Source organism: Ornithorhynchus anatinus, chromosome 5 (genome assembly GCF_004115215.2).
Source record: "Ornithorhynchus anatinus isolate Pmale09 chromosome 5, mOrnAna1.pri.v4, whole genome shotgun sequence".
NCBI classification, from domain to species: domain Eukaryota; kingdom Metazoa; phylum Chordata; class Mammalia; order Monotremata; family Ornithorhynchidae; genus Ornithorhynchus; species Ornithorhynchus anatinus.
In genome coordinates this window covers 104,938,535-104,960,315 of record NC_041732.1, presented here as the reverse complement: position 1 = coordinate 104,960,315, position 21,781 = coordinate 104,938,535, and the positions used below count along the sequence as shown (strand labels likewise).

Sequence of the window (21,781 nt, the reverse complement as noted above, 5' to 3'; positions counted from 1 at the left end):
TAGTACAGTGCTCTGCACATAGTAAGCGCTCAATAAATAAATACTATTGAATAATCTCCCCACCTGTGATGTATCGTCACGTCCGTCTCCTCCTCGTAGACCGCAGGCTCCTTGAAAGCGGGGATCCGGTCCACCCACCCTGCTCTCCCCAGTGCTCTGCACACAGTGAGTCCTCCACAAATACCACGCTGCTTCCAGGACTTCTGAGTCGCGGTTTGGATTTTTCGCCAGATCCATCCCATCGGCCCACCAGCCACCTTAGAGCCACCCGGGAGACAGAGTTGCCTGCACGCTCCTTCCCTGCCCAAATTTCCCTCTCAAGTCCGGGGAAACTGAGGCTCAGAGAGGTTACGCGGCGGGCCCGTAGCGTGGCCGAGCCCGGAACCCCGTTCTCTCCCCTCCTCACTCCAAAATTCTTCCTTCTCCAACCCAGAGCTTCCCCGACGCTCCTGTTTGCTCTATTTCTCGAAAGTCTTATTAAAAAGGTCACCTACCAGCGGCAGCGGCACGGCCTAGTGGGTAGAGCCCGGGCGTCGAAAGGTCACGGGTTCTAATCCCGGCCTTGTCGCGTGACCTCGGGCGAGTCATTCCGCTTCCCTAAACCTCCACTCCCTCAGCCGTACAGCGGGGATCGAGCCCGCGGGCCCCGTGCGGGACGGGGACCGTGTTGTCCGAGCCGATTAGCCCGTATAAATAATCGCGGCACCTGTTAGGCGCTTACTGGGTGCCGAGCACTGTACTAAGCGCTGGGGTGCAGACAGGCAAATGGGGTGGGACCCCGGTCCCCCTTGGGGCTCGGTCTCCGTCCCCATTTTACAGATGAGGTCCAGAGAAGTGAAGTGACTTGTCCCAGGTCACACCCGGCCGACAGGCAGTGGAGTCGGGATGAGGACCCAGGCCCGGATCCCGGCTTTGCCACTTTTCTGCCGTGTGACCTCGGGCCAGTCCCTTCCCTCCTCCGGGCCTCGGTTCCCTCATCCGGAAAACGGGGATGGAGACCGGGAGCCCCACGGGGGACGGGGACTGGGTCCGACCCCATCTGCTTCCGTTCACCCCAGTGCCTCGCGCGTCGTGAACGCTCAACACCGTCGTCATTTTTATTAAGATTTTTACCGCTCGCGCAATTTGGCGTACGCGGACAGGGCGGGATTCTCCGCCGCAGACTCGATCCCGGCTCCTTCTCCCTTCCCAAGTGAGGAGGCCTCTTCCCCTTCTGGGTTTGAAATATCTTTATTGCTCTTTTCACACCGCACTCAATATCAGCCCACCTCCGGGGGGGGGGGCCTCGCCCCAGGGCGGGACTCCAGACGGCCCCCCGCTTTCCTTCTTCCCATCCCATCGCCAGCCCGGCCCCCTTTCTCTTACAGACGATAAAAAACGGTCTAAAAAAAGCGGCACCTAAAAGAACGTCCCCCAAATACGGGCCCCGGGCGGGCGAGAGGAGAGGGCCGCCGAGATGACTCCGGCCGGCTTCGTTCGCGAGCGGCAGGTTGGGAGAAACGGCTAACGGGCGCGCCGCCGAGTCGTCGTATTTACAGGAAAACAATATCTACAGAGAGAGGCACGGGTCCGTCCGGGGCGGTCCCCGCCTCCCGTCGTCTCCCCCGCGCCCGAGCGGCGTCTAAGACCCTTCTTCGTCCTCGATCTTGGGAGCCAGGTAGTATTTCAAGTGGCCCATGTCCGCGATCTTGTACTCCACCACTGCAAGGAAGAGGAGAGGGCGGTGAGGGGGGGGGCCCGCGGCCGCGGGGGCCGGGTTTCCCGCCGGGAAGGCCGGACGTCGGGGGTTCTCACCCAGCGGGACGTCGGCCGACATGCTGAGGGTCACCGTCGGGGACAGCGGGGTGGCTTTGGTGAAGAAGTTCAAGTAGCGCAGGGCGAAGGTCAGCTGGACCGGCTCGTTCATCTCGATGGTGACCTGACGGGGACGCGAGACGCCCGCGGTGAGCGATCCGCTCGGCCCTCGCCGGGACCCTCGGACCGGACCCGGTCCCCGTCCCCGTCCCGCGCGGGGCTGGCCGTCTTCACCCTCGGATGACGGGCCGGGGAGCCGGGGCCCGGGGAGGGCGAGGGACCCGTCCGAGGTCACGCGGCGGACGCGGGGCGGGCCGGGAGGACGCCCCACCACCGTCCCGCCCGCCCCGTCGCCCCCCCGGCCGGTCGCGGGGACCCGGGTTCTCCTCCTGACTCCCCCTCTTGTCGGCCGGGTGACCTCGGGCGGGTCACTTCACTCCTCTGGGCCTCAGTTTCCTCGTCTGCGACACGGGGACGGGGACCCTGCCCGACCCGTATCAGCCCGACGCGTACTGAGCCCTAACGAGTCCGGCCATCGTCACCACCAGGAAGCTCGGGCCCGTCTACCGCAGACGCGGTCAGAGCAAGGAGGGGCGTCCAAATCGGAGCTGGTTTGGAGAGGCGCTTAGTACGGTGCTCCGCACCTAGTAAGCGCTCAGTAAATACGACTGAGCGAATCGCCGAGGGGCCGGCAGATGGCAGAGAGGGGGGAGGCGGAAGGATCTTCAGCACTCGGAGCGGGTATCGGGGCTTTTCTCCTCCCCCACTTCACCGCGGACCGGGTACCGTGCTAAGCGCTGCGGTAGACGTAAGCTAACCGGGTTGGACCCGGTCCCCGTCCCACGTGGGGCTCCCACTCTCCACCCCCATTTTACGGATGAGGGAACTGAGGCCCAGAGAAGCGAGACGACTCGCCCCCAGGTCCCGCGGGAGACAAGCGGCGGCGCCGGGAAGACTCTGCCGCTCAACCCCGTGGCCATTTTGCTCCTCTGAGCGCAGGCGGCTGAGGATTTAGTGACGTACGGACAGAAGAGGAGAAATGAGGGGAGGCGGGAAGCGCCGAGGGAGACGCGAGAACGGCCCCTCGGGCTTCGTCCCCGTCCCTCCTCAAACCTCACGGGCTAAGGAAGAGCCAGCGCTTAGCACGGTGCTCGGCCCCCAGTAAGCGCTCAGTAAACACGATGGAAAGAGAAAAAGAAAAGAGGGAGACGGGGGGGGGCTCATCCCCGCTCCGCCACTTGTCTGCTTTGGGACCTTGGGCAAGTCACTTTACTTCTCCGGGCCTCAGCGAACCCATCTGGAAGACGGGGACGGAGACTGTGGGTCCCCCGCGGGACGGGGACCGGGTCCAACCCCACGCTCCGTCCAGTGCCCGGTACGCACTGAGTGCTTAACAAATGCCATAAAATAATAATGACGATGGTATTCGAGCGCTTACTAGGTGCCAAGCACTGTTCTAAGCGCTGGGGTTGATACAAGGTGATCGGGTTGTCCCACGTGGGGCTCCCGGTCTTCATCCCCACCTGAGGTCACTGAGCCCAGAGAAGTGAAGCGACTCGCCCGAAGTCACCCAGCTGACAAGCGGCGGACCCGAGATTAGAACCCACGACCTCTGACTCCCAGGCCTGCGCTCTTGCCACTAGGGGACACCGCTTCCCCTATGATTATGAGGTTCACAATGCTTAATGATGACAAAGATCATAATTCTAATAACGATCGATGACGACTACGATTCTAATCATTACGAGGAGTGGGGACCGAATGCCCGTTTTCCAGACGGGGCTCAGAGAAGCGACTCGACCAAGGTCACGCAGCAGACAGACAGACGGCGGAGCCGGGATCCGAACCCACGACCTCCGACTCCCAGGCCTGCGTTCTTTCCACTCAGCCACGCCGCTTCTTTTCTAACGATGAGAATTATCACGCTTAACGATGACATAAGGGCTACGATGATCATCGGTGACCCTGATTACAATCATAACGAGGTTGGGGGACCAAATCCCCATCACCCAGACGAGGCCCAGAGAAGCGACTGGCCCGAGGTGAGCAAGCGGCGGAGCCGGGATCCGAACCCAGGCCCCGGCCCCCCGCGCCGGGGACGGTCGGGGGGGGGGGAGCGGACACGGCACTTACGGCCTCTTCCTCTTTGTCCACGTTGCTGGTCTGCGACAGCTTGACGTTCCCGTTGCCCAGCTCCCCGTTGGCCGAGAACTTCACCCCGTCCTTGGCGCAGGAGATCACCACGGCGTCGCCGATGTGGCTCAGGTCGCGGCAGATGCGGGCAAACTCGCCCGAGGGCATCTTCACCACGCAGCTGTACTCCTGTTCCTGGGGGAGGGGGCGGACCGTCCGTCCCGTCGCTCGTCTTGACCCGGCGCTCACCGTGCGCGAAGCGCTCGGGGACCCGCTCCCCGCCCCCCCCCCCCCCGGGCTTCCCGTCTAGAGGCGAACCAACACCTGAAGCGTCCGGACGATTTTTATTTTCCGCTTTCCTCCCGAAGGGAGGACTGTCTTACAAAGTCACCGGCCGCTCGGTCCAGCCTGACGTGGCCCGCGGCTCACCACCTCCACTCTGTCGCTCTCGCCCGAGCGTCTAGGACGCGGCCCGGCGCACGGCGGGTCTTCAGTTAACGCCGACCGACGGGGACGGGGGAGGAAAATCGCGGCCCGCGGGTGTAGGAATGACGGGGATGGCATTTCTTTCATTCAGTCAGGTTTTCTGGGCGCTTACCGTGTGCGAAGCGCTACCCTGAGCATAATACGCTACAGCAACGGACACATCCCCGCCCGCCCCGAGCTCACGGTCTCGAGGGATGTGTTCGAAGCGCCGGGGGGCGGGGGGGAGATTCCAGCTCCTCGGGTCGGAGGCCGGCCCTGCCCCGCGCGGGGCTCGCCGTCGTCCCCCCCGTTTCCCAGAGGAGGGCACCGAGGCCCGGGGGGTGAAGTGACTCGTCCGAGGTCACCCGGCAGTCGATGGGCGGAGCCGGGATGAGGGCCCGGGCCCGGGCTCTACCCACTAGGCCACGCTGCTTCCCAGCTCGTCAAGTCCCCGTTCTAGCCAGGAGCGGGACCGACGCTCGCGGGAGCGGCCGTTTCGCCCGGGGGCTCGATAAATACGGCCGAACGGACGACCGGAAGACCCCCACCCCCCCCCCGTGCCCCCCCGGCCGTCCCAAACCCCCGATACTCACCGGAATTCCAAGCTGTTCCACATCCAGGTCCATGAGCTTCATCTCGTAGTCCGAAACTTTCTCCTGATCTACGGGAAGGACGGCACCCGGGGTCGGGCTCAGAGGGTCCGCCCTCGGTTCCCCTCTCGGCGTGGGCAGGGTCTGTCGACTAGTGCCGAGGACGGCGCTCCGCCCACGGAAGGCGCCGGATAAATGCCGCTCGAGGAGGGAACGAACGCGTCACCCCGCACGAGGGCCTCCCCCCCCCCCCGCCCCAATTTCGGGTCCGGATCTCGACCTCCGAGGGGTCGGGGAAACCCTCTCTACGCACGTGGTGGGCGGGGGCCGGGTCTCTCATACTGTACTCTCCCGGTGCTCCGCGCACGGTACGGCGCTGCCTCACCTGGGCCCACCTGATGACCCTGTATCTCCCCCGGCGCTCGGAACGGTCCCCGGCACCTAGTAGGCGCTCAATACCGACATTCTTCTTCTTATTAGATACGCCCGATGGATTGCACCCCCTCGACTCCAAAGACACGGGAGGGAAATCACGGAAGAAGCTCCACCTTCCAAGGGCAGCGTGGCCCGGGGGAGAGGACCGCGGCCCGGACCTCGCCTCGGGCGTTCAGTCCGGCGCTCCGCAAGGGCTCGATGAATCCGAGCGGACGGATGGGTCTGCCTGCTGGGAGACCTCGGGGGAGCCCCCGATTCCCGGTGCCTCAGTTCCCTCATCTGTAAAACGGGGGTCCGATCCCCGCTCCCCCCTCGGGCCGGGAGCCCCGGCCGGGCGCTCACTCGATGGTATTTACTGAGCGCCTGCCGCGTGCAACAGCTCTGCGGCAAGCACTCGGGGGAGGACGATAGGACGACGGACACACTCCTCGCCCCCCACGAGCTTAGGGTGGAGAGGAGGCTGGGGGAGAGAGGGACGGCGTGGGGGAAATCGGAGGAGGGAGGGCGTCCAGGCCGGGGCCGCTCCCACTTACTCGGTGCTTCGAACACCAGCGCCAACGTGTCGGCGTTGTCCTCGGCCCGGAGGGTGATGATGTCTTCGTTGCCGGCGCACTTGAGTATTTTGGACATGCTGTGGGAGAGGGCGGACAGCGACGGGGTCGGCACCCGGCCGGACGCGGACGCCCCGACCCGGGGGCGGGCGCCGGCGCTCGGCACAGAGGCGGCGCTTAAGTACCGTCGCCCTCAGGGCCGCGGCCTTTACGTCCTCCTAGGCCGTGAGGTCCCGTTGGGGAACGCGTCCGCCGTCTCTGCTCATCTGGACTCCCCGCAGGCGCTCGTTCCGACCGGCCGGGGCTATTTATGGGCTCTCGTTATATCCCGGCTAGACTACTGTGTCAGCCTTCTCTCTGACCTCCCTTCCTCCTCTCTCGCCCCGCTCCGGTCTATCCTTCACTCCGCCGCCCGGCTCATCTTCCCGCAGAAACGATCTGGGCCTGTCACTCCCCTTCTTAAACAACTCCGGTGGTCGCCCATCGACCTCCGCTGCAAACAAAAACTCCTCACTCTAGGCTTCGAGGCTCTACATCACCTCACCCCTTCCCACCTCTCCTCCCTTCTCTCTTTCTCCCGCCCGCTCCGCTCCTCCGCCGCCCGCCTCCTCGCAGTCCCCCGGTCTCGCCCGTCCCGCCGTCGACCCCCGGGCCGCGTCCTCCCGCGGTCCCGGAACGCCCTCCCTCCTCACCTCCGCCAAACTGATTCTCTTTCCCTCTTCGAAACCTTACTTAAAAATCACCTCCTCCAAGAGGCCTTCCCAGACTGAGCTCCTCGTCCCCCTCTACCATCCCCCCTTTACCTCTCCGCAGCTAAAGCCTCATTTTCCCCTTTTCCCTCCGCTCCTCCACCTCTCCCTTCCCATCCCCACGGCACCGTACTCGTCCGCTCGACTGTATATATTTTCGTTACCCTATTTATTTTGTTAATGAATTGTACATCGCCTCGATTCTATTTAGTCGCCATCGGTTTTTACGAGACGTTCTTCCCCTCGACGCTGTTCAGTGCCATCGTTCTCGTCCGTCCGTCTCCCCCGATCGGACCGTGAGCCCGTCAGACGGCAGGGACCGTCTCTATCTGTTGCCGACTTGTTCGTCCCAAGCGCTTAGTACGGTGCTCTGCACATAGTAAGCGCTCAATAAATACTACTGAATGAATGAATGAATATTTATGGAGCGCTTCCCGAGGCCGGCGCACTGGACTAAGCCCCTGGGAGAGGACAGCGTAACCGAGTCGGTAGGCACGCTCTCGGCTCACGAGGAGCTCGGTCTAGAGGGGGAGACGGGCGCTAAGAGAAATAGCTTCATCCTTTCCATCGTATTGACCGAGCGCTTACTGTGTACTGTGGGAAGCGGCGTGGCTCGGTGGAAAAGGGCCCGGGCTTCGGAGTCAGAGGTCATGAGTTCGACTCCCGGCGCTGCCACTCGTCAGCTGGGTGACTGTGGGCGAGTCACTTCACTGGGCCTCAGTTCCCTCATCTGTAAAATGGGGATTAACTGGGAGCCTCAAGTGGGACGACCCGATGACCCCGGATCTCCCCCAGCGCTCAGAACGGTGCTCGGCACAGAGTGAGCGCTTAACGGATACCAACATCATCATCATCATCATCATCACTCTACTAAGCGCTCGGAGATAGGAGAAGCCGCTCAGCCTAGTGACACCGGCCCGGGCCTGGGAGTCGGAAGGTCGTGGGTTCTAATCCCGGCCCCGTCACTTGTCGGCTGGGTGGCCTCGGGCGAGTCACTTCCCTTCTCTGGGCCTCAGCGATCTCATCTGTCAAATGGGGATGGAGACCGGGAGCCCCACGAGGGACAGGGACCGGGTCCAACCCGACTGGCCTGTCTCAGTGTTTAGCACACAGTAAGCGCTTAAAGAGATTCCCCTTTTATCATTAGATGAGTAGTGTGGGAGAAGAGAAAGGATGGGGGCTTAGGAGGAAAGGCTCCACATCTCACCCTCTCCCTTCTGTGCCACCTGGGCCCGTGGGATCTTTGGACATTGGATGTTCGCCCCAATAATAATAATGATAATGATGTTGGTATTCGTTAAGCGCTTACTACGTGCCGAGCACCTGTTCTAAGCGCTGGGGTAGACAAAGGGAATCGGGATGTCCCACGTGGGGCTCCCGGTCTCCATCCCCATTTTCCAGATGAGGTCACTGAGGCCCAGAGAAGTGAAGTGACCCGCCCACAGTCACCCAGCCGACGAGTGGCCGAGCTGGGATTCGGACTCACGGCCTCTGACTTCAAAGCCCGGCCTCTTTCCACTGAGCCACGCGCCCCAACCCCAAAGCACTTTTGTACCCGTCTTTAAATTGTTTATTATGTTATTTCTTTATTTGTATGAATGCCCGTCTCCCCCTGTAGAATTCTCTCCCTCGCGGGCAGGAAATGCACCTATCAACTCGTATCACAAAAATAAGAATGATTACGATAGGAATTATAATAATAATAATCATGGGGCTTGTTAAACGCTTACTCCGTGCCAGGCGGGGTACTAGGCGCTCGGGTGGATACAAGCGAATAGGGTCGGCCCCAGTCCCTGTCCGCCGTGGGGCTCGCCATCTCCAGCCCTATTTTACAGATGAGGAAACTGAGGCCCAGAAGCGGAGTAATAATGCCGGTATCTGCTAAGCACTGACTACGTGCCAAGCCCTGTTCTAAGCGCCGCGGGAGGTAGCGGGTCCCACGTGGGGCTCCCCGTCTTCACCCCCATTTTACGGATGGGGAAACCGAGGCCCAGAGAAGTGCCACGCAGCAGAGGAGTGGCGGAGCCGGGATCAGAACCCAGGACCTCCCGTCTCGCAGGCCCGGGGTTCCAGCCGCTCCGCTCGGTCCCAGTGCTCCGCACAGGGTAGGCGCTCCATCGATAGGAGGGATGGCCCGGGCCGGGAACGTGCCCCGCTTCTTACCGTGGCGCAGTGGAAAGAGCCCGGGCTTTGGAGTCAGGGCTCATGAGTTCGAATCCCAGCTCGGCCACTTGTCGGCTGTGTGACTGTGGGCGAGTCGCTTCACTTCTCTGGGCCTCAGTTCCCTCGTCTGTACAATGGGGATGAAGACCGGGAGCCCCACGTGGGACAACCTGATTCCCGTGTTTACCCCAGCGCTTAGAACAGTGCTCGGCACATAGTAAGCGCTTAACAGATACCAACGTTATTATTCTTCTTCTTCTTCTTCTCCCGTGGCACCGTCCGGTCCGCAGCGCTTAGCGCAGCGCTCTACCCCGTCAGCTCGCTGGGGCCGGGGAACCTGTCTGCTGGTCTTCCCCCAGACGCCGAGGGCAGCGCTCTGCACAGAGTAAAAGCGTCCAATAAATACCGGACGGGGCGAGCGCGCGCAGGACAGGCAGGGAGAGCTCACTAAGCATATTTTATTCATCACCCTATTTCCTGTGCTAACGGAGGTGGCACGTCTCCTCGATCCTATTCATCTTGATGCCGGTGGCTTGTTTCTGTTCTGCTCTGTTTTTCTGTCTCCCCCGTTTAGACCGTGAGCCCTTCGCGGGGCAGGGACCGTCTCTCTCCGTTGCCCAACGGTCCATCGCAAGCGCTCAGCACAGTGCTCCGCACATAGTAAGCGCTCAATAAACACGACTGAATGAATTGGGCAGGGAGGCGGCGGGGCGAGAGTGGCGTGGGAGGCAGAGGTCGTGGGTTCGAATCCCCGGCCCCGCCGCCTGTCAGCTGGGTCACTGTGGGCGAGTCGCTTGTCCGGGCCTCAGTTCCCCCATCTGGAAAATGGGGATGAAGACTGGGAGCCTCAGGTGGGACCGCCCGATGACCCTGGATCTCCCCCAGCGCCGACACTACGGGGTCGCTCCGCCATTGTCCATTTGCCGCCCAAATGACGTTTGGCGGGAAAGCCCCGCCCCGCCCCCCCCCCACCAGGCCCGACGCGCATGCGCGCGCTCCCCACCAGCCGCCCCGCGAGCCCCGCCCCCGCACAGGCCCTCGCGCCCCACGAGCCCCGCCCCCTTCCAACAGTCGCGCGCCCCCCGAGCCCCGCCCCCATCGAACGGTCGCGCGCCCCACAGGCCCCGCCCCTCCTCGCGCCCCTTCCAGAAGGTCCGCGCCCCCTAAGCCCCGCCCCCTCCAACTAGCGCGCGCGCCCAGCGCCGCCCGCTCCTCGCCGCCTCGCGCCCCACGAGCCCCGCCCCCTTCCAACAGTCTCGCGCCCCCTTAGCCCCGCCCCCCTCCAACCGTCTCGCGCCCCTTCCAGAAGGTCCGCGCGCCGAGCCCCGCCCCCCTCCAACTGGCGCGCGCGCCCAGCGCCGCCCGCTCCTCGCCGCCTCGCGCCCCCTAAGCCCCGCCCCCATCGAACGGTCGCGCGCCCCACAGGCCCCGCCCCCTCCCCGCGCCCCTTCCAGAAGGTCCGCGCGCCGAGCCCCGCCCCCTTCCAAGGCTCTCGCGCCCCGCAAGCCCCGCCCCCCTCAACTGGCGCGCGCGCCCAGCCCCGCCCCCGAGCAGGCTCTCGCGCCCCCCCGCCCCCCTCCCGCGCGCGCGGCTCCCGCCAACCGCGCCCCCCGCCCCCTCCCCGCCCCCGCGCGCCCCCCGGCGTCCGCGCCCACCTGGTGAGGTTGACGCCCATGGCGAGGTTGCGGTCGCAGCGGTAGGTGTCGAAGCCCTCGGAGCGGAGGGTGAGCTGCACCAGGGAGACGTGCGACGAGTCCATGCTCTGCAGGTTCACCCCGCCCGAGCTGATGTCCCAGCAGGCCTCGGTGATCAGGTCCTTCAGGGCCTCCAGGACCTTCTTCAGGATGGAGCCCTGCACCAGCCGCGCCTCGAACATGGTGGCGGCGGCGGCGGGAGGGGGAGCGACAGAGAACAAGAAGACGAGCGGGAGGGAAGGAGCAGCGGCCACCCGCACCCACCGCCGAATGCCGATTCCCGCGCGCCGCCCGTCGCTTCCGTCCGCCCGGGCTCCGTGACGTCACCGCGCGGCCCCCGCCCCCCCCGCGCGCCCGCCCAATGAGGGGAGCGCGGCCGCCCCGGGCCGCCGCCCCGTCCTGCCCCCCGCCGGCGCGCCTGCGCGAGACTCCCGCCGCCCGCCACTGCGCCTGCGCGCCGGCGCGCGCCTCCCGCCCTCCGCCACCCCGCCCGCGCGAGACTCCCGCCGCGCGCCTCCCGCCACCGCGCCTGCGCGCCGGCCTGCGCACGTGCCCCCCATAGTTGCCCTGGCCTGCCGGGGGCGCTCGCCCTCATTCACACGCATTCATTCATTCATTCATTCATTCATTCATTCATTCGTATTTATTGAGCGCTTGCTATGTGCAGAGCTCTGGATCAAGCGCTTGGAATGTCCCATTCGGCAACAGAGACAATCCCTGCCCCACAAGGGGCTCACAGTCTAAACGACTCTGTCTCTCCATCTTCATTCATTCAATCGTATTCATTCATTCAATAGTATTTATTGAGCGCTTCCTAGGTGCAGAGCACTGTACTAAGCGCTTGGAATGAACAAGTCGGCAACAGATGGAGACCATCCCTACGGGCGTTCGCCCTAATTCACAGGCATTCATTCATTTGATCGTATTTATTGAGCGCTTACTACAGTCATTCAGTAGTATTTAATAATAATAATAATGTTGGTATTTGTTAAGCGCTTACTATGTGCCGAGCACTGTTCTAAGCGCTGGGGTAGACATAGGGGAATCAGGTTGTCCCCTGAGGGGCTCACAGTCTTCATCCCCATTTTACAGATGAGGGAACTGAGGCACAGAGAAGTTAAGTGACTTGCCCACAGTCACACAGCTGACAAGTGGCAGAGCTGGGATTCGAACTCATGAGCCCTGACTCCAAAGCCCATGCTCTTTCCACTGAGCCACGCTGCTTTATTGAGCGCTTCCTATGTGCAGAGCACTGTACTAAGCGCTTGGAATGCACAAGTCGGCAACAGATGGAGACCATCCCTACGGGCGTTCGCCCTAATTCACAGGCATTCATTCATTTGATCGTATTTATTGAGCGCTTACTACATTCACTCAGTCGTATTTAGTGAGCGCTTCCTATGTGCAGAGCACTGTACTAAGCGCTTGGAATGCCCAATTCGGCAACAGATGGAGACCATCCCTACGGGCGGTTGCCCTAATTCAGAGGCATTCGTTCATTTGATCGTATTTATTGAGCGCTTACTACATTCACTCAGTCGTATTCAGTGAGCGCTTCCTATGTGCAGAGCACTGTACTAAGCGCTTGGAATGCCCAATTCGGCAACAGATGGAGACCATCCCTACGGGCGGTCGCCCTAATTCAGAGGCATTCGTTCATTTGATCGTATTTATTGAGCGCTTACTATGTGCAGAGCACTGGACTAAGCGCTTGGAATGGACGGATCGGTAACAGATGGAGACGGTCCCTGCCCAATGACGGGCTCACAGTCTAAATGGGGGAGACAGACAGCAAAGCAAGACAGAGATGGGATCCTGTATTTAATAGTAATTATGGGATTTACTAAGCGCTTACTATGTGCGAGGCACTGTACTAAGCGAAGGCGGGGTTACGGGAAAATTCATTCACTCATTCATTCGATAGTATTTATTGAGCGATCACTGTGTGCAGAGCGCTGTGCTAAGCGCTTGGTATGGACAATTCAACAGAGAGCCCCTCCCCAACATCAGTCTCACAGTCTGGAAAGGGGGAGACAGACATCGGAACAAGTAGACAGGCATCAGTAGCATCAATATAAATAAAATCACAGCTATAGACACATCATTAATAAAATAAATAGAGTAATAAATGATATATTTACATCAGGGGACAACCTGATTCCCCTGTGTCTACCCCAGCGCTTAGAACAGTGCTCGGCACATAGTAAGCGCTTAACAAATACCAACATTATTATTATTATTATTATTATATATACAAATACAGACAAGTGCTGGGGGTCGGGGAAGGAGGTAGAGCAGAGGGAGGGAGTCGGGGCGACGGGGAGGGGAGGAGGAGCGGAGGAAAAGGGAGGGCTCAGTGTGGGAAGGCCTCCTGGAGGAGGTGACCTCTCGGTAGGGTTTTGAAGAGGGGAAGAGAGTGAGTTTGGCGGAGGTGAGGAGGGAGGGCGTCCAGGCCAGAGGCAGGACGGAGGTCGAAGGCGGGACGGGCGGGAACGAGGCCCGGTTCATTCATTCATTTATTCAATCGTATTTATTGAGTGCTGACTGTGTGCAGAGCACTGTACTAAGCGCTTGGAATGTACGCGTGGCTCAGTGGCAAAAGCCCGGGCTTGGGAGTCGGAGGTCATGGGTTCGAATCCCCGCTCCGCTGCTAGTCACCTGTGTGATTTTGGGCAAGCCACTTCTCTAGGCCTCAGTGACCTCGTTTGTAAAATGGGGATGAAGACTGTGAGCCCCACGTGCGACAACCTGATCACTTTGTAATGTTGGTATTTATTAGGCGCTTACTCTGTGCAGAGCACTGTTCTAAGCGCTGGGGTAGACACAAGGGAATCAGGTTGTCCCCCGTGGGGCTCACGGTCTTCCTCCCCATTTTCCAGATGAGGTCACTGAGGCCCAGAGAAGTGAAGTGACTCGCCCACAGTCCCACAGCTGACAAGTGGCAGAGCAGGGATTCGAACCCATGACCTCTGACTCCAAAGCCCATGCTCTTTCCACTGAGCCACGCTGCTTGTATGCTCCCCTAGTGCTTAGAACAGTGCTTCGCACGTAGTAAGTGCTTAACAAGCGCCATCATTTTTATTACTATTACAATTGGGCGACAGATAGAGACAATCCCTGCCCAACAACAGGCTCACAGTCTAGAAGGGGGAGACAGACAACCAAACAGAACAAGTCGACAGGCATTAATACCATCAAAATAGATAAACAGAATCATAGATATATCTATTTATCATTAATAAAGCAAATAGAGTAATAAATAATATATACAAATATCCACCAGTGCTGTGGGGCGGGGAAGGGGACAGAGCAGAGGGAGGGAGTCGGGGCCATGGGGAGGGGAGGAGGAGCGGAGGGAAAGGGAGGGCTCGGCCTGGGAAGGCCTCCCGGAGGAGGCGACCCCAGGGAGGAGGTGAGCGGCCGCAGAGGAGCGGAGGGAGCGGACCGGGATGGAGAAGGAGAGAAGGGAGGGGAGGTGGAAGGGAGCAAGGTGACGGACCGGCTCTGAAACCCAGAGTGAGGAGTTTTTTGAGGGTGCATGTGACTGTGGGCAAGTCACTTAACTTCTCTGGACCTCAGTTCCCTCATCTGTAAAATGGGGATTAAGACTGTGAGCCCCACGTGGGACAACCTGATTCCCCTGTGTCTACCCCAGCGCTTAGAACAGTGCTCGGCACATAGTAAGCGCTTAACAAATACCAACATTATTATTATTATTACCATCGATCGATTGATCGATTGCTCAATAAATCTGACCCACTGACTGACCTCAAAAAAACCATCAGTGAGGAAGCAGCGCGGCCTAATGGGTGGAGCCCAGACCCGGGAGTCAGAAGGACCTGGGTTCGAATCCCGGCTCAGCCACTTGTCTGCGGTGTGACCCTGGGCGGGTCACGTCACTTCTCTGGGCCTCGGTTCCCTCGTTGGTAAAACGGGGACGAAGACTGTGAGCCCCAAGGGGGACGGGGACCGCGTCCGACCCCATTAACTTGTATCTACCCCAGCGCTTAATACGGTGCCTGGCACATAGTAAGCGCTTAACAAATGCCATTTATTTCCCAAAAGAAGGATGGGCAGAGGTTTTATCCTTACAGGCCCCTCCGCCCATTTCGGGGCCAGCTAAGCCGCTGCCTTGGACCGATAAGAAGTCTGAAGGAAACTGGATTAGCCTCCTCCCTCTTCCCCGAGAAACCTACTCACCCCAAAACATCTTCACGGACGGTCACGGGACTGGAAGCAGCCGTGGAATCATTCATTCATTCAATCGATAGTATTTATTGAGCGCTTACTAGGTGCAGAGCACTGGACTAAGCGCTCGGAATGGACAGTTCGGCAACAGATGGAGGCAATCTCTGCCCGATGTCGGGCTCACGGTCTAATCGGGGGAGACAGTCGGCAAAGCGAAAGAGGACAAAACAAAAGCAAGCCATCATCGTCAAGATCAATAGACTCAAGGGGATGGACACCTCATTAACAAAATTAAGAGGGTAATAAATAATATATAAAAATGAGCACAGTGCTGAGGGGAGGGGAAGGGGGAAGAGCAGAGGGAAAAGAGGGGGCTCCTGAGGGAGCCACCGCGTGCCATGCTGGAGCTTCAAGTCAGTCGGCCGTATTTATTGAGCGCTTACGGTGTGCAGAGCGCTGTACTAAGCACTTGGGAGAAGCAACACGGCTTAGTGGCAAGAGCCCGGGCTTGGGAGTCAGAGGACGTGGGTTCTAGTCCCGGCTCCGCCAACTTGTCTGCTGTGTGACCTTGGTCAAGCCACTTCACTTCTCTGTGCCTCAGTTCCCTCATCTTTAAAATGGGGAGGAAGACTGTGAGCCCCATGTGGGACAACCTGTTTACCTAGTGTCTACCCTGGCGCTTAGAACAGTGCTTGGCACACATTTAGCGCTTAACAAATACATCACCATTATTATTATTATTATTGGGAGAGTCCAATACAAGGACCGAATGGACAGCGTGGCTCAGTGGAAAGAGCCAGGGCTTGGGAGTCAGGTCATGGGTTCGAATCCCGGCTCTGCCACTTGTCAGCTGGGTGACTGTGGGCAAGTCACTTCACTTCTCTGGGCCTCAGTGACCTCATCTGGAAAATGGGGATGAAGACTGTGAGCCTCACGTGGGACAACCTGATTACCCTGTATCTCCCCCAGCGCTTAGAACGGTGCTCCGCACATAGTAAGCGCTTAACAAATACAAATACCAATATTATTATTCCCTGCTCACAGGGAGCTCACAGTCTAACTTGCAGTTTTTGCGGACAAGACGGAACTGGAAGCTGCCACGGAATAATTCCTGAGGGAGCCTCCATATCCCATGATGGATCTTCGCAGACGACATGTTATTCATGCATTCATTCGTATTTATTGAGCGCTTACTGTGCGCGGAGCACTGTACTAACTGCTTGGGAAAGGACGATACAACAATAAACGGACACATTGCCTGCCCACAGTGAGCTGGCAGTCTAGAGGCGGGGAGACAGACATCGTTACGAATAAATAAAATGACAGATATGGACGTAAGTGGGTGTGGGGATGGGGATGGGGGATGAAGAAAGGGAGCGAGTCAGGGTGATGCAGAAGGGAGGGGGAGAAGAGGAAAGGAGGGCGCAGTCAGGGAAGGCCTCCTGGAGGAGGGGAGGCCTGCAGTAAGGCTTTGAAAGGGGGGAGAGTCGTCGTCTGGGGGATTTGAGGAGGGAAGGCCTTCCAGGGCAGAGGCGGGACGGGGCCGGGGGCGAGCGGCGGGCCGGGCGAGCCGGAGGCCCGGGGAGGAGGCGAGCGGCGGTGGAGGAGCGCGGTGTGCGGCCCGGGGTGGAGGAGGAGGAGGAGAGGAGGGAGGGGAGGCCGGAGGGGGCCGGGGGACGGACGGGCTTTAGAGCCGACGGGGACGGGTTTTTGTTTGATTGGATTAACGTGGTAGCATTTTGAATGGAGGGGAAAGGGCAGATTTTAGCGATGATGTGAAGGTGGGATCGACGGGATTTAGTGACAGACTGAAGATGCGGGTTGAATGAGAGAGAGGAATCATGGATAACACCAAGATTATGGGTTTGTGAGACGGGAAGGACGGTGGTGCCGTCTACAGGGAGGGGAAAGTTGGGGGAGGACAGGGTTTGGGTGGGAAGACGAGGAGTTCTGTTTTGGACAGGTTGAGTTTGAGGGGACGGGAGGACAGCCAAGAAGGGATGTCTTGAAGGCGGGAGGAGATGTGAGACTGCAGAGAGGGAGAGAGATCAAGGTTGGAGAGGGAGATTCGGGAATCATCCGCACAGAGCCGGGAGTCGAAGCCGTGGGAGCGCGCGAGTTCTCCGAGGGAGGGGGCGGAGATGGAGAAGAGAAGGGGAGCCAGAAGTGAGACTCGAGGGACCCCCACGGTGAGGGGGTGGGAGGCGGAGGAGGAGCCCCCCGAGGGGACCCGGAACGAGCGGCCGCAGACGGAGGAGGAGACCCGGGAGGGGACGGGGTCGGCGAAGCCGAGGTTGGAGAACGTTTCCGGGAGAAGGGGGGCCGTCCGCGGTGTCGACGGCAACTGAGAGGTCGAGGAGGACGAGGATGGAATGGAGGCCGTTGGATTTGGCGCGAAGGAGGTCATAGGTGACCTCTGAGAGGGAAGTTTCCGTGGAGCAAAGGGGACTGAAGCCAGATCGGAGGGGGGCCAGGAGAGGATCGGAGGAGAGGGATTTGAGGTAGCGGGTGGAGAAGACTCGCTCGAGGAGTTTGGAGTGGAAGGGAAGGAGGGAGATGGGGTGGGAACTGGAGGGAGCCATGGGGTCAAGGGAAGGGTTTTGTAGGATAGGGAAGACGTGGGCATGTTCAAAAGCATGTTTGAAAGAAGCCATTGGAGAGAGAACAGTTGAAGATGGCGGTCAGGGAGGGAAAGAAGCCATTGGAGAGAGAACAGTCGAAGATGACGGTCAGGGAGGGAAGAAGAAAACTAGCCCACTTCCCCCCTTAAAAGCTCTATTGAGAGCTCACCTCCTCCAGGAGGCCTTCCCAGACCGAGCCCTCCCTTTCCCTCTTCTCCTCCTCCCCTCCCCATCGCCCCGACTCCCTCCCTCTGCTCTACCCCCCTTCCCGTCCCACTGCACTTGTGTATATTAATGCATATTTATTATTCTATTTATTTTGTTAGTGATGTGTATGGACCTGCAATTCTATTTACCTATATTGATGCTATTGATGCCTTTCTACTCGTTTTGAGTAGAAGCAGCGTGGCTCAGTGGAAAGAGCACGGGCTGGGGAGTCAGAGGTCATGGGTTCTAATCCCGGCTCTGCCACTGGTCAGCTGTGTGACCTTGGGCAAGTCACTTAACTTCTCTGTGCCTGTTACCTCATCTGTCAAATGGGGATTAAAACTGCGAGCCCCACATGGGACAACCAGCTCACCTTGTATCCCCCATGTGCTCTGCACATAGTAAGTGCTTAACAAATACCACAATTTATTTATTTTTTTGATGTGTCTTCCCCCTTCTAGACTGTGAACCCGTTTTGGGTAGGGATCGTCTCCCTTTGTTGCCAAATTGTACTTTCCAAGCGCTTAGTACAGTGCTCTGCACACAGTAGGCGCTGCTTGGGAAGCAGCGTGGCTCAGTGGAAAGAGCACGGGCTTTGGAGTCAGAGGTCATGGGTTCGAATCCCAGCTCTGCCACTTATCAGCTGTGTGACTGTGGGCGAGTCACTTCACTTCTCTGGGCCTCAGTTACCTCATCTGGAAAATGGGGAAGAAGACTGTGAGCCTCCCGTGGGAACACCTGATTCCCCTGTGTCTACCCCAGCGCTTAGAACAGTGCTCTGCACATAGTAGCGCTTAACAAATACCAAGATTATTATTATTATTAATAATAATAAATATGAATGAATGAAGGCATCCCCCTGGGGGGGGGGTCGGCGCATGCGCACTCGAGAGCGGCCCGTTTTTCCGGCAGGCGCCTGCGCAGCCCTGTCCCCCCGCGAGAGGGCGCCCCCTCCCCCATGGGCTGTCGGCGCCTGCGCAGTCGAGCTCGGCCCCGTGATCCCGTGGCTTCAGTGGCAAGAGCCCCGGGCCTGGGAGGCAGGCAGAGGTCGTGGGTTCCAATCCCGCCTCCGCCACTTGTCGGCTGTGGGCCTTTGGGCAAGTGCCTTCACGTCTCCGCGCCTCAGTTCCCTCGTCCGTAGAAGGGGGACGAAGACTGAGCCCCACGTGGGACCACCTGATGACCTCGTACCTACCCCAGCGTTTAGAACAGTGCTTGGCACAGAGTAAGAGCTTGACAAATACCGTTACTATTATTATTTCCGGCAGGCGCAAGCGCAGCCAACTCCCCTCCATGGCGGTCCCCCCCCCCCCGGGGGGGGGAGGGGGTCGCTGTCGACGCATGCGCAGTCGAGCCCGGCCCGGCTTCCCGACAGGCGCATGCGCAGCCATCTCCCCTCCGGGGCAGCCCCCTCCCTCCGTGCACTTCACGCGTGCGCAGTCGAGTTCGGCCCGGTTTCTGGGCAGGCGCATGCGCAGCCATCTCCGCTCCAGGGCAGGGCCCCCCCCCGCCCCCCGTGGTGTCGGCGCGTGCGCAGTGGGGCTCGGCCCCGTTTCGCGGCGGGCGCATGCGCTTCCCTCCCGGGGCGGGGCGGGAGGAGGAGGAGGCGCAGGAGGAGGAGGAGCAGGAGGAAGAAGAAGAAGGGGTTCGGGGTCCGGTGGGGTATCGGCGAGTCTGCAGCGGCGATGACGGAGCTGAGGCAGCGGGCCGCCCCCGCGCCCCCCACGCCGGAAGACAAGGTCAGCGCCGGCCCCGGACAGATGGGGCGGGGGCGGGGGAGGGGGGGGGACCGCGGGGGGCGAGGGGTCCGGCCTGCTTCTGCGCATGCGGGCGGCAGCGCCCCCCGGGGGCCCGGAGGGGAGGAGCAGGGGACGGGGAGCGGGGGGGGGGGGGGAGGGGGGGAGGGGGGAGAGAGAGGAAAAAGGGGGGAGGGGATGGGAAGAGGAGAGGAAGGGGAGAGGAGGAGGGGGAGGGGGGGGGAGGGGGAGGAGGGGGGAGGAGGGTGGAGGGAGGGGTAGGAGGGTGGGAAGAGGATGAAGAGGGGAGGGAGGAGGAGGAAGATGGCGGGGAGGAGGATGGAGAGGGGGAGGGGGAGGAGGATGGAGAGGAGAAGGGAGGAGGAGGATGGAGAGGAGAAGGGAGGAGGAGGATGAAGGGGGGAGGGAGGGAGAGGAGAAGGGGGGAGGAGGAGGATGAAGGGGGGGAGGATGAAGGGGGGAGGGGGGGAGGAGGAGGATGAAGGGGGGAGGGAGGGGGAGGAGGCGGATGAAGGGAGGGAGGGAGGGAGAGGAGGCGGATGAAGGGAGGGAGGGAGGGAGGAGGGGGGAGGGCGATGAGGGAGGGAGAGGAGGAGGAGGAGGACGGGGGGGGGGGGGGGGGGGAGGATCGTGCAGCTGCAGGCCTGCAGCAGGGAGGATGTTTTGGTTCCCTCGAGGGCCCCGGGCCGGGCCAGAGCGTGGGGGTGAGGGTGGGAGTGTGTGTGTGTGTGTGTGTGTGTGTGTGGAGGGGGGGTGCGTGCACACCTGGGCACCGGCCTCCTCCTCCTCCTCCCCCCAATCCATCCCCCCCGTCCGTCCCCCCCAGCCGCCCGCCAGCGCCACAGAAAGCCTCGCCCGGGCTCCCCCACGGACACCGACGAAAGCCGCCTTCTTGGGGGGGATTCCGCGGGGATCGGCCACGGGAAATGGGGGAAATAACGATAATAAGAATAACTCCGCCGCTCGCCGGAAGGTCCCGGCGTGCCGGACGCTGTGCCGGATTCGGGGCCTTCCGTCGTATCCGTCGAGCGCTTACGGCGTGCAGCGCGCCGTGCCGAGCGCGTGGGAGAGGACGGCGCGGCGATGGACGGACGCGTTCCCGGCCCGCGACGGGCTTCCGCCCCCCTCTCCCGCCGAGCCCGGCGGCGACGTCGGGGCCCCGAGAAGTCCAAGAGCCGGATTCCGTCGGCCCTCGTTCCCGGAGTTGGCGCGTTGCCTGGAAATTCCCCATCCCGGCCGCCCCGCTCCCCGGCCGACCTCCGCTTCCAAATGCGCCCGTCGGCGCTCGGGTGTTTGCGCCGGGCAGGTCACGGGCGCTCGGCCCGTCTCTCACGCTCCCGGGCCCGTCTCTCACGCTCCCCCGGTCCAGGAACGGCGATGCCGTCCGCTCCCGTGCATTCGACGGTTCCTCCTCGAACTCGATAGCGGCGAGGTTTGCCGAGCGCTCGCTCTGCGCCCGGCGCCGTTCTAAGCGCCGGGGAAGGCACGGGTGAAGTCATTCGATGGTTTTTATTGAGCGCTTACTTTCATTCAGCCATTCGGTCGTATTTATTGAGCGCTTACGGGGTGTAGGGCACTGTACCAAGCGCTCGGGAGAGGATATTTGGGCAACGGAGAGAGGCGGTCGCTACCCGACGACGGGCTCACGGTCCAGAAGGGGGGAGACGGACGACAAAACAAACCGAAAGACGGTCCCTACCCCACCAGGAGCTCACGGTCTAGAGGGGGGAGACGGGCATTCGTAGAAATAAATGCCATTATTAATCAACATTGACGGTACGTGTTAAACGTTCACTGTGTGCCAGGCACTGTACTAAGCGTCGGGGAGGATGCAGATGAATGGGGTTGGACGCAGTCCCCGTCTCCCGTGAGGCTCGGGGTCGAAGGAGGGGGGAGGACGGGGACCGACTCCCCACTGTAAGGACGGACGGGGAAACCGAGGCCCGGAGGCGGGAAGGGACTCGCCGTCGCGGAGCCGGGGTGAGAACCCGGGTGCTCCGACTCCCGGGCCCGGGCTCCTTCCACGAGGCCCCGCCGCCGGACGGGGAGCGGGGATGGGGTCTGGGAATCCGAAACGGGAGCCGGAGAAGCGGAGGTTAACGGTCTGCCCGTCGAGGGAGAGAGAGAGAGAGCGCTGGCTCATTCTGCGGCTGATAAACAGCCCCTCGCTCACTTCCCGACTCTTTCCGGCCCCTGGCGTTGGGAAGGTTCGGGTCCCCGGAGGGAATGACTGGGAATGATTCCGCTCGAACCCCGCCAGCGCGCCGCTCCTCCCAGCCGAAGGCCCACGGGACCTCTCTCCCGTCCATCACCGCTGTTCATCGAGCGCTGTACTGAGCGCTGGGGGAGGAGGTGCAAGTGAATGGGGTTGGACGTAGTCCCCGCCCCCCCCCCGAGGCTTAGGGTCGAAGGAGGGAGGGAGGACAGGGGAGGA

At 61.0% G+C, this 21,781-nt stretch overlaps 2 protein-coding genes across 2 annotated transcripts in view; one reads left to right on the top strand and one right to left on the bottom strand.

The window, feature by feature from the left end:
• Positions 1–1,211: 1,211 nt before the first annotated feature.
• PCNA (proliferating cell nuclear antigen) lies at positions 1,212–10,886 on the bottom strand. Its single transcript, XM_029066492.2, has 6 exons — positions 10,536–10,886; positions 5,951–6,048; positions 4,986–5,053; positions 3,928–4,122; positions 1,795–1,918; positions 1,212–1,701 (listed from the first exon to the last, which is right to left on the bottom strand). Exons 1-6 carry the CDS (start codon positions 10,754–10,756, stop codon positions 1,622–1,624), a joined length of 786 nt encoding a protein of 261 aa, XP_028922325.1. The 5' UTR covers positions 10,757–10,886; the 3' UTR covers positions 1,212–1,621.
• Positions 10,887–19,177: 8,291 nt separating this feature from the next.
• CDS2 (CDP-diacylglycerol synthase 2) overlaps positions 19,178–21,781 on the top strand; it is a 38,574-nt gene continuing 35,970 nt past the window's right edge. Inside the window, exon 1 of the mRNA XM_029065832.2 lies at positions 19,178–19,329. Coding sequence (XP_028921665.1) covers positions 19,276–19,329 — 54 coding nt within the window. The 5' untranslated portion in view covers positions 19,178–19,275. The remainder of the gene's footprint in view (positions 19,330–21,781) is intronic.